Source organism: Astyanax mexicanus, chromosome 3 (genome assembly GCF_023375975.1).
Source record: "Astyanax mexicanus isolate ESR-SI-001 chromosome 3, AstMex3_surface, whole genome shotgun sequence".
NCBI lineage: Eukaryota > Metazoa > Chordata > Actinopteri > Characiformes > Acestrorhamphidae > Astyanax > Astyanax mexicanus.
Window position 1 is genome coordinate 7,955,387 of NC_064410.1, and position 13,222 is coordinate 7,968,608.

At 34.5% G+C, this 13,222-nt stretch overlaps 1 protein-coding gene across 1 annotated transcript; it reads right to left on the reverse strand.

Annotated features, from left to right (window-relative positions):
* Nucleotides 1-3,619: 3,619 nt before the first annotated feature.
* Nucleotides 3,620-4,605, reverse strand: LOC111196927 (interferon alpha-1-like). Its single transcript, XM_049475529.1, has 5 exons — nucleotides 4,555-4,605; nucleotides 4,270-4,356; nucleotides 4,014-4,160; nucleotides 3,809-3,910; nucleotides 3,620-3,703 (listed from the first exon to the last, which is right to left on the reverse strand). The coding sequence occupies exons 1-5, from the start codon at nucleotides 4,603-4,605 to the stop codon at nucleotides 3,620-3,622; spliced, it is 471 nt and encodes a 156-aa protein (XP_049331486.1).
* Nucleotides 4,606-13,222: the final 8,617 nt, after the last annotated feature.

Below are 13,222 nucleotides of genomic sequence, written 5' to 3' on the forward strand. Positions count from 1 at the left end.
TATATGTTAGTAAATCGAAAAGCACGTTTTATAAGTGAAAGTATCAAGACGGAATCCACAAAATCCGGACATTTCCTATTTTGTACATCATTTTTCCTTTTTCACTTTTAGGAAAAACCGCAAAAACACACTCTCTCTTTGTCTTTAGAGCTGATATAACTCCCAAAGTCTGATTTAGATAAGTCAAAGAGAAAAGTTTTACGTCCGTTATAAGAAAAAAAATACTGCCCAATTATTTGTTTTTGTTACAAATAAGATCACATTATTTGCAGTTTATTACAGTCTTAGTAAGTAATAACATTTTGAACTAGCACATTTTTAAGATATTTAAAACGTATATTTCATACATGTTGCCCATAAATAGTAAATCATTTTTGTTTTACAAGCAGTATTTCAGGTTTTTTTTACAACATTTTAATAACACGAATCTTTTTTATTTCACATTTGAGATATGCTTTATTAGAAGATTAAAAAGATGGTATCCATAAATAATGTACTTCAAGTATTTTAATCATGAATAAACAAACAAACAAACAAATAAATAAATAAATAAATAAATAAATAAATAAATAAATAAATAAATAAATACATACATACATACATACATACATACATACATACATACATAAACAAATAAACACACAATCAAGTATAGTCCTAATTATACAGGCTACGTTCTTGATCTTGACGAAATGTAAAGATGACATATTTCTACTTTCTGCTTTCTAGAAAAGCCTGGAACTTCATGAGGACGTTCGTAACTTTATCTCTCGCCATCTCCCAGGAGCACTCGCTGAATCCCTTTTAAAAAATAAAAGCAATAATAATTATCTCTTAATGCACAAAAAAATCACTGAACTTCTAAATAATTTAAGCAAAGAATATCTATTTGTTGTATGATATTTGTGAACAAGCTCCATCAAAACCAACCTTCATTTTCATGTTTTCCTCCAAATCTTCAAAATAGGACTGCAGTACTCCAACGCTGCTGTCTGCGGAGGGATTTCCCAATGCATTCTGGGACGCATCTCTCCCAACCTAAAAAGATGTATTAGATGTTTCTTTTGTGGTGAAGTCTACTGGTTATCTACTCAGAGATACATACTTCCACACAATACCAAAAGTATTTTCGCAATTAGACACACTTACACATTTCTGCAGATTTTCCACTTGTCTGTAAGATATGACATTCCTGAAAAGGCCTAGTTTTTCCTTGTCCCACGTGACAGTTGTAGGTTCGTTCTTGAAGATTCGTTCCACACCTCTCAGAACTTCAAGACTGACCATTGCCAGATCTTCATCCTGAATCACAGCGAGAGTCATACTGGTGTACTTATATGTTTTTCACTTGAAGTTATTTTATCATGTTTTTGATTGCAATATTTACCTGTACTTTAAAAAACGCGTCATCTGGTAACGCACGCCATCCTTTCTCCAAACATTTCAGAGGCAGCAGATCACCCTGCAAAAGAGAACCAAGAAGATCTTTCGTGGATTCATGCAAATCTACAAGATGTGGAATTCTGCCATGTGTAGATTTCTTACCATGCTATTTAGCAGGTCGATGCTCTCCTCATTCAAGATTTTCAGTCTAAACTGCGTCCAGACGCACGGAATCAATGCTGCATCCAGCACGTGCACCATCACAAGGACGAGAATACTCAAAACCTTCAGTGCAACCATCTCTAAAGCGACAAGGAGAGGAGAATTTAATGTAGAATTATTGAATGAGCGAGTTCCTCCAATGAACCAGTGAGAATGGTGAGGTTCATCAGTCTGCCTCTTTTTATTACGCTTCTTTTGTGGGTTTAAGGGTTCACGTCTGAAAACTACTGGGTAATAGAGAGGGAAATTTTGTGGCAAAGAATCAAAACTCAAAACTGATATCTGGTATTGCTTTTAATTTCAACATTTTAAGCACTTTATTTAATTTCATTCTACACAATTTAATGCTTTGTTTATACTTTTTTTGCAGGACAAAGTAAAAAATAAAGCTATTAACAGTCAAGTACTTCGCCACTCACCCAAGGCAATACATACTTAAGCATATATAAGTCAAGAGATGCATACTAATTACATACAGTAGCAATTTCACTGTCCCTTTCCATAGGGCTCTAATTCCAAGTCCATTCTAAGTCAACGGCGCTTCTGGGCTGGACGGATGGAAAGATAATTCTGATTTTAACAGTACAGTAAAATACTTTTTTCTGCTGAGAGACTTATTTAGGAAGATTCATGAGGACTGTCAGGTGAGGCGTTTTTCAATATTTTTTATCAAAATTGAAGCATTTGTAAGTACTAGTCAAATATTTCTTCCCATTTGAAAAAAATATAGTTTATTTTGATAGGATTTGTAGCATTATGTGCACAGTTATAGTATGCGGTTGCATAATCAGGGCGTTCATGGCGTAATCATGGGCACAACCTTTTTTTTCACTTGTTGCCTTCCCTTGTGTTTGCGGCAATCCCCTGCGTCTTATGAATGAACTGTTCCATTCAAACAAAAGAAACCGAAAAGGATTAACGAGTGCCACCGACTGAAGGCTCACCACAATTCATTTCCTTTTAAAGTGGTAATATTATGTAAAACCCATAGAATAAGTTCAGTATTTTAGCAAGCGTGGCTACTCTGTAAGTAAACTGTACTGAAGTGAAAGAAATTTACTCAGGTAAATGTGCAAACCTAAAACCAAAAATAAAGTAAAAATAAAAAAGTGCCACCTTACACTATATGATAAGACTAATGAGGAACATCAGTGGAGTTTGTTGTGGTTTGTGACACCGTGGTGAGTGACCAATGTGGTAGTGGTAGTTACACAAGGATTAGAAGAATGTTTGTTAGTGATAATTTATACTGATGTTAATTCTAGCTCTGGACCTTGAAAGTTTGCCACTTTTGCAGTCCAGTGTGAATTTTTAATGCTCTTGAAATGACTGTGTAATAGCACTGTCCTTTGCATGAAATCTCAGTCCTATTTTGTTCTGCAACAACAATTTGAATTTAAATTTAATCCAGTCAAATATTCATTCAACACAAGTCTTTATTTCACATAGTTGGAGAGAAGCCAATGTAATTAACACAACTCTACACTTTTCTCCACTTATAGTCAATTAGATAACCAAATAATAACAAAGAATTTATTATTGTAGGGTTCTATCTAAAAAAAAAAAGCGAAGAGCTTAAAACAGTAAAACTTATATTTGACCTTCAGTATTGCTGTGCAATTGGAAAAGCGTGCCAATTAGAATCCATAACATGTTTTTTTGTTTGTTTTTTCATAGTTTTGCTTTAGACTGATTAAAGTGTCTTGTTTGAATTTACATGAGTGAACAGATTAGATTCTTGACTGATGTCTATTGTTGTGATAGTGAACAAACGTTTACTTTGCACAATACGTTTATTTAAGGTGTAGAAAATTAGACATTTAGTACATCTTTTTAGTAACACACGTAAAACACATGCTTCAAATGCAAGTTTTTTTATTGCCATACAGACCATCAAAACATACACCAATCAATCAATCAATCAATAAATAAATAAATAAATAAATAAATAAACATTTATGTAAAATCGTGTTTTTAACATATTTAAAAGCTCTTATGTGCAGACTTGTTTAGACTATACGTTGTTCTCCAACAGAATGACCTGCAGAACACGCAGAAGCTCATGTCGTACCCTTTCCCATGCACAATCACTGAACTCCTGTGAACAAAAATATAGGGTTAAATTGAATCTCATGTATCGAGACATTCTTGAACTAATACTTTTCTAAGTACAATAAAAATTCTTCTTTAAAAGCGCCCAAACCTTCTCTTTCAAAAGTGCTGCCAGTTTCTGAAAATAGTGCGTGAGTGCAGCGTCTCTCTGAGCAAAGCCGTCTTCATCCTCTTGTGCTGAAACGCCCAAATTCTGCAACATCAACAACATTTTTTAGAACTCAAATCAGTGCACACATTCATCCATTATACTTCTTAATTTTACACACTTTGCATAGTAAAGTAAATTCACTTACGCAAATGTTTTCACTGATTTGTCGATAAACGATGTTCTCAAAATTCTCCAGCTTTCCAGAATCCCAGTACTGCGGAATGCCGTCGTTCTCCATTAGGGAGCCCATGTTCATAAAGGTCTTAAACACGGCCTTTGTGACGCCCACATCCTACCGAAGATCAGACATACAGCCTGATTATAAAAGCTGCTAATCCATGAAAACAGTGCTTTCATCCAAACATGAAACATATAAAGCGAATCCAAGATCCAAGACTCACCTGTTTGGAGTCGTTGGACTGCAGAGCCCAGGTGGGCAATTTTATTCCAAACTTTTCATCTAAACATTGGAAAGGAATTGGACCCGCCTATCAAAGGAAAAAAGTCTCACTAACCAAATGACCACAAATGACAAGACAAGAAACAATAAACTCTAAACGGAGTGAGGTTTCCTATTCGCCTTCCGTCAGTATTTTTAAACGTCTACACACCATGTTCTCCAGCAAGTTGTGAGTTGTTTCGACGAGCCTCAGCTGAAGTTGACATTTTATGGGCATTGAACAGACCTGGGCAGCGAAGAGAAGAGAGCTGACCCAAATCAAACACTGAAATGCCATTCTGGTACAGATCTGAGAAATGGAAAAAAAATAACGTGTCTGGGTTTGATATGAACACCACAACAATCTGAAATCTGGTGATAAATGTATGGCATACCTACGTTTAGGACTGGTAGGGTTGATCTTCAGAAATTCTTATTGCTCTGATGCTCTTGCTATTGGGGTTTGTAGTGTGCCTCTATATATGTTAGTAAATCGAAAAGCACGTTTTATAAGTGAAAGTATCAAGACGGAATCCACAAAATCCGGACATTTCCTTTGTTGTACATCATTTTTCCTTTTTCACTTTTAGGAAAAAACGCAAAAACACACTCTCTCTTTGTCTTTAGAGCTGATATAACTCCCAAAGTCTGATTTACATCAGTCAAACAGAAAAGTTTTACGTCCGTTATAAGAAAAAAAATACTGCCCAATTATTTGTTTTTGTTACAAATAAGATCACATTATTTGCAGTTTATTACAGTCTTAGTAAGTAATAACATTTTGAACTAGCACATTTTTAAGATATTTAAAACGTATATTTCATACATGTTGCCCATAAATAGTAAATCATTTTTGTTTTACAAGCAGTATTTCAGTTTTTTTTACAACATTTTAACAACACGAATCTTTTTTATTTCACATTTGAGATATGCTTTATTAGAAGATTAAAAAGATGGTATCCATAAATAATGTACTTCAAGTATTTTAATCATGAATAAACAAACAAACAAACAAATAAATAAATAAATAAATAAATACATACATACATACATACATACATACATACATACATACATACATAAACAAATAAACACACAATCAAGTATAGTCCTAATTATACAGGCTACGTTCTTGATCTTGACGAAATGTAAAGATGACATATTTCTACTTTCTGCTTTCTAGAAAAGCCTGGAACTTCATGAGGACGTTCGTAACTTTATCTCTCGCCATCTCCCAGGAGCACTCGCTGAATCCCTTTTAAAAAATAAAAGCAATAATAATTATCTCTTAATGCACAAAAAAATCACTGAACTTCTAAATAATTTAAGCAAAGAATATCTATTTGTTGTATGATATTTGTGAACAAGCTCCATCAAAACCAACCTTCATTTTCATGTTTTCCTCCAAATCTTCAAAATAGGACTGCAGTACTCCAACGCTGCTGTCTGCGGAGGGATTTCCCAATGCATTCTGGGACGCATCTCTCCCAACCTAAAAAGATGTATTAGATGTTTCTTTTGTGGTGAAGTCTACTGGTTATCTACTCAGAGATACATACTTCCACACAATACCAAAAGTATTTTCGCAATTAGACACACTTACACATTTCTGCAGATTTTCCACTTGTCTGTAAGATATGACATTCCTGAAAAGGCCTAGTTTTTCCTTGTCCCACGTGACAGTTGTAGGTTCGTTCTTGAAGATTCGTTCCACGTCTCTCAGAACTTCAAGACTGACCATTGCCAGATCTTCATCCTGAATCACAGCGAGAGTCATACTGGTGTACTTATATGTTTTTCACTTGAAGTTATTTTATCATGTTTTTGATTGCAATATTTACCTGTACTTTAAAAAACGCGTCATCTGGTAACGCACGCCATCCTTTCTCCAAACATTTCAGAGGCAGCAGATCACCCTGCAAAAGAGAACCAAGAAGATCTTTCGTGGATTCATGCAAATCTACAAGATGTGGAATTCTGCCATGTGTAGATTTCTTACCATGCTATTTAGCAGGTCGATGCTCTCCTCATTCAAGATTTTCAGTCTAAACTGCGTCCAGACGCACGGAATCAATGCTGCATCCAGCACGTGCACCATCACAAGGACGAGAATACTCAAAACCTTCAGTGCAACCATCTCTAAAGCGACAAGGAGAGGAGAATTTAATGTAGAATTATTGAATGAGCGAGTTCCTCCAATGAACCAGTGAGAATGGTGAGGTTCATCAGTCTGCCTCTTTTTATTACGCTTCTTTTGTGGGTTTAAGGGTTCACGTCTGAAAACTACTGGGTAATAGAGAGGGAAATTTTGTGGCAAAGAATCAAAACTCAAAACTGATATCTGGTATTGCTTTTAATTTCAACATTTTAAGCACTTTATTTAATTTCATTCAACACAATTTAATGCTTTATTTATACTTTTTTGCAGGACAAAGTAAAAAAATAAGCTATTAACAGTCAAGTACTTCGCCACTCACCCAAGGCAATACATCCTTAAGCATATATAAGTCAAGAGATGCATACTAATTACATACAGTAGCAATTTCACTGTCCCTTTCCATAGGGCTCTAATTCCAAGTCCATTCTAAGTCAACGGCGCTTCTGGGGACGGATGGAAAGATAATTCTGATTTTAACAGTACAGTAAAATACTTTTTTCTGCTGAGAGACTTATTTAGGAAGATTCATGAGGACTGTCAGGTGAGGCGTTTTTCAATATTTTTTATCAAAATTGAAGCATTTGTAAGTACTAGTCAAATATTTCTTCCCATTTGAAAAAATATAGTTTATTTTGATAGGATTTGTAGCATTATTTGCACAGTTATAGTATGCGGTTTCATAATCAGGGCGTTCATGGCGTAATCATGGGCACAACCTTTTTTTTCACTTGTTGCCTTCCCTTGTGTTTGCGGCAATCCCCTGCGTCTTATGAATGAACTGTTCCATTCAAACAAAAGAAACCGAAAAGGATTAACGAGTGCCACCGACTGAAGGCTCACCACAATTAATTTCCTTTTAAAGTGGTAATATTATGTAAAACCCATAGAATAAGTTCAGTATTTTAGCAAGCGTGGCTACTCTGTAAGTAAACTGTACTGAAGTGAAAGAAATTTACTCAGGTAAATGTGCAAACCTAAAACCAAAAATAAAGTAAAAATAAAAAAGTGCCACCTTACACTATATGATAAGACTAATGAGGAACATCAGTGGAGTTTGTTGTGGTTTGTGACACCGTGGTGAGTGACCAATGTGGTAGTGGTAGTTACACAAGGATTAGAAGAATGTTTGTTAGTGATAATTCATACTGATGTTAATTCAAGCTCTGGACCTTGAAAGTTTGCCACTTTTGCAGTCCAGTGTGAATTTTTAATGCTCTTGAAATGACTGTGTAATAGCACTGTCCTTTGCATGAAATCTCAGTCCTATTTTGTTCTGCAACAACAATTTGAATTTAAATTTAATCCAGTCAAATATTCATTCAACACAAGTCTTTATTTCACATAGTTGGAGAGAAGCCAATGTAATTAACACAACTCTACACTTTTCTCCACTTATAGTCAATTAGATAACCAAATAATAACAAAGAATTTATTATTGTAGGGTTCTATCAAAAAAAAGCGAAGAGCTTAAAACAGTAAAACTTATATTTGACCTTCAGTATTGCTGTGCAATTGGAAAAGCGTGCCAATTAGAATCCATAACATGTATTTTTTTTGTTTTTTTCATAGTTTTGCTTTAGACTGATTAAAGTGTCTTGTTTGAATTTACATGAGTGAACAGATTAGATTTTTGACTGATGTCTATTGTTGTGATAGTGAACAAACGTTTACTTTGCACAATACGTTTATTTAAGGTGTAGAAAATTAGACATTTAGTACATCTTTTTAGTAACACACGTAAAACACATGCTTCAAATGCAAGTTTTTTTTATTGCCATACAGACCATCAAAACATACACCAATCAATCAATCAATAAATAAATAAATAAATAAATAAATAAATAAATAAATAAATAAATAAATATGTAAAATCGTGTTTTAAACATATTTAAAAGCTCTTATGTGCAGACTTGTTTAGACTATACGTTGTTCTCCAACAGAATGACCTGCAGAACACGCAGAAGCTCATGTCGTACCCTTTCCCATGCACAATCACTGAACTCCTGTGAACAAAAATACAGGGTTAAATTGAATCTCATGTATCGAGACATTCTTGAACTAATACTTTTATAAGTACAATAAAAATTCTTCTTTAAAAGCGCCCAAACCTTCTCTTTCAAAAGTGCTGCCAGTTTCTGAAAATAGTGCGTGAGTGCAGCGTCTCTCTGAGCAAAGCCGTCTTCATCCTCTTGTGCTGAAACGCCCAAATTCTGCAACATCAACAATATTTTTTAGAAGTCAAATCAGTGAACACATTCATCCATTATACTTCTTAATTTTACACACTTTGCATAGTAAAGTAAAATCACTTACGCAAATGTTTTCACTGATTTGTCGATAAACGATGTTCTCAAAATTCTCCAGCTTTCCAGAATCCCAGTACTGCGGAATGCCGTCGTTCTCCATTAGGGAGCCCATGTTCATAAAGGTCTTAAACACGGCCTTTGTGACGCCCACATCCTACCGAAGATCAGACATACAGCCTGATTATAAAAGCTGCTAATCCATGAAAACAGTGCTTTCATCCAAACATGAACATATAAAGCGAATCCAAGATCCAAGACTCACCTGTTTGGAGTCGTTGGACTGCAGAGCCCAGGTGGGCAATTTTATTCCAAACTTTTCATCTAAACATTGGAAAGGAATTGGACCCGCCTATCAAAGGAAAAAAGTCTCACTAACCAAATGACCACAAATGACAAGACAAGAAACAATAAACTCTAAACGGAGTGAGGTTTCCTATTCGCCTTCCGTCAGTATTTTTAAACGTCTACACACCATGTTCTCCAGTAAGTTGTGAGTTGTTTCGACGAGCCTCAGCTGAAGTTGACATTTTATGGGCATTGAACAGACCTGGGCAGCGAAGAGAAGAGAGCTGACCCAAATCAAACACTGAAATGCCATTCTGGTACAGATCTGAGAAATGGAAAAAAAATAACGTGTCTGGGTTTGATATGAACACAACAATCTGAAATCTGGTGATAAATGTATGGCATACCTACGTTTAGGACTGGTAGGGTTGATCTTCAGAAATTCTTATTGCTCTGATGCTCTTGCTATTGGGGTTTGTAGTGTGCCTCTATATATGTTAGTAAATCGAAAAGCACGTTTTATAAGTGAAAGTATCAAGACGGAATCCACAAAATCCGGACATTTCCTTTGTTGTACATCATTTTTCCTTTTTCACTTTTAGGAAAAACCGCAAGAACATCTTTGTCTTTAGAGCTGATATTACTCCCAAAGTCTGATTTAGATCAGTCAAAGAGAAACGTTTTACCTCCATTATAAGAAAAAAATACTGCCCAATTATTTGTTTTTGTTACAAATAAGATCACATTATTTGCAGTTCATCACAGTCTTAGTAAGTAATTAAATTTTAGACTGGCACATTTTAAGATATTTAAAATGTATATTTCATACTTGTTGCCCATAAATAGTAAATCATTTTTGTTTTACAAGCAGCATTTCGTTTTTTAACAACATTTTAACAACAAGAATCTTTTTTATTTTACATTTGAGATATGCTTTATTAGAAGATTAAAAAGATGGTATCCATAAATAATGTACTTCAAGTATTTTAATCATGAATAAACAAACAAATAAATAAATAAATAAATAAATAAATAAATAAATACATACATACATACATACATACATAAACAAATAAACACACAATCAAATATAGTGCTAATTATACAGGCTACGTTCTTGATCTTGACGAAATGTAAAGATGACATATTTCTACTTTCTGCTTTCTAGAAAAGCCTGGAACTTCATGAGGACGTTCGTAACTTTATCTCTCGCCATCTCCCAGGTGCACTCGCTGAATCCCTTTTAAAAAATAAAAGCAATATTAATTATCTCTTAATGCACAAAAAAAATCACTGAACTTCTAAATAATTTAAGCAAAGAATATCTATTTGTCGTATGATATTTGTGAACAAGCTCCATCAAAACCAACCTTCATTTTCATGTTTTCCTCCAAATCTTCAAAATAGGACTGCAGTACTCCAACGCTGCTGTCTGCGGAGGGATTTCCCAATGCATTCTGGGACGCATCTCTCCCAACCTAAAAAGATGTATTAGATGTTTCTTTTGTGGTGAAGTCTACTGGTTATCTACTCAGAGATACATACTTCCACACAATACCAAAAGTATTTTCGCAATTAGACACACTTACACATTTCTGCAGATTTTCCACCTGTCTGTAAGATATGACATTCCTGAAAAGGCCTAGTTTTTCCTTGTCCCACGTGACAGTTGTAGGTTCGTTCTTGAAGATTCGTTCCACACCTCTCAGAACTTCAAGACTGACCATTGCCAGATCTTCATCCTGAATCACAGCGAGAGTCATACTGGTGTACTTATATGTTTTTCACTTGAAGTTATTTTATCATGTTTTTGATTGCAATATTTACCTGTACTTTAAAAAACGCGTCATCTGGTAACGCACGCCATCCTTTCTCCAAACATTTCAGAGGCAGCAGATCACCCTGCAAAAGAGAACCAATAAGATCTTTCGTGGATTCATGCAAATCTACAAGATGTGGAATTCTGCCATGTGTAGATTTCTTACCATGCTATTTAGCAGCTCGATGCTCTCCTCATTCAAGATTTTCAGTCTAAACTGCGTCCAGACGCACGGAATCAATGCAGCATCCAGCACGTGCACCATCACAAGGACGAGAATACTCAACAGTGCAACCATCTCTAAAGCAAAAAGGAGAGGATTTAATGAAGAATTATTAAATGAGCGAGTTCCTCCAATGAACCAGTGAGAATGATGAGGTTCATCAGTCTGCCTCTTTTTATTACACTTCTTTTGTGGGTTCGTGGGTTCACGTCTGAAAAGTACTGGGTAATAAATGGGGAAAATTTGTGGCAAAGAATCAAAACTCAAAACTGATATCTGGTGTTGCTTTTAATTTCAAGATTTTAAGCACTTTACTTAATTTTATTTAACACAATTTAAAGCTCATTTATACTTTTTTTGTTGCAGGACAATGTAAGAAAAATAAGCTATTAACAATTAATTACTTCACCATTCACCCAAGGCCATACATACTCAAGCATATATAAGTGAAGATGTGCATATTAATTTTAATATTAGCAATTTCACTGTCCGATTTTCATTGGGCTCTAACTCCAAGTCCATTCTAAGTCCATTGCACTTTTGGGCTGGGAGGATGGAAAAACAATTCTGATTGTAACATTACGGTAAATTACTTTTTTTCTGCTGAGAGACTTATTTAGGAAGGTTCATGAGCACTTTCAGGTGAAGCCTTTTTAATATTTTTTTAATCAACGTTGAAGCCTTTGTCAAAACTGGTCAGATTGTTCTTCACATTTGAAATAAAATAGAGTTTATTGTGATAGGATTCATTGTATTATATGCACAGTTACAGTATGCGGTTGCATAATCAAGGCGTTCATGACGTAATCATGGGCACAACATCTTTTTTCACTTGTTGCCTTCACTTGTTCTCGCGGCAATCCCCTGCGTCTTATGAATGAACTGTTCCTTTCAAACAATAGAAACCGAAAAGGATTAACGAATGCCACCGACTGAAGGCTCACCACAATTCATTTCCTTTTAAAGTGGTAATATTATATAAAACCCATACACAGGAAATTTGTCAGCGTTAAATCAACACTGTTAGGGTAAAATAACACTGAGAGTGTAAAGTTTAACAGCAATAAGTGTTGATTTAACACTAACAGTGTTGATTTAACACTGCCAAATTTCCTGTGTAGAATAAGTTCAGTATTTTACCAAGTGTGGCGACACTGTAGGTACACTGTACTGAAGTGAAAGTATTTCAAATGTACTCAGGAAATGTGCAAACCTAAACATAAGCCTAAGTAAAAATGAAGAAGTGCCACGTTACACTGTGATAAGACGTTTGTTGTGGTTTGTGACTCCGTGGTGAGTGACCAATGTGGTAGTGGTAGTTACACAAGGATAAGAAGAATGTTTGTGAAGGATAATTTATACTGACTTGAATTCAATTGGAAGGCTGAATATAGAAACAAACACTGAATAAAATTCACATTATTAAGAAATCCTAACAAGACACAAAATGCTTCGTTCTAACCACATTTTAAGAGTATACTTGTATTTTATTGTCTTTCTTTATAAATATAATTAATCTTAAAAGTATTACATGTTTGCTACTATCAAAATGAATTAATTTACATGTAATCCACAAAATTCGGAAATTTCCGTCTTGTACTTCGTTGTTCCGTTTCCACTTCTAGGAACAACACCGCAAAACACTCTTTTCTCTTTTTCCTAAAGCTGATAAAACTCTCATTTTCTAATTAAGATCAGGCAAAGAGAGTAGTTTTACCTCCATTGTAAGGAAAACATGTTGCCAAATATAATATTTTCCACCAGAACGGGTGGTATGTTACAAATAACATCACAATATTTGCAGTTCATTAAAGTCTATAGTAAATTCACTCAATTTAAAACGGTCACATTTTTAAGATATATAAAACATGTGTTTTATACTTGTCAAAATTTGCCTGTAAATAGTAAATGAATTTTTTTAAAGCACCATTTCAGGTTTTTTACTTTATTTTTTTTTTTACAACAAATAAAGGGTTAATTTAAAGGTTTAACAAAGGCTGTTGTTGTTGTATTCTTGCATTTTAATGTTATAATATTTAAATATGTTAAATATGTTGTAGTTTTTGAAACTAGAATGTATGATAAAAACAAACCTTTTATAACTAACCAAATCATATAGACAAT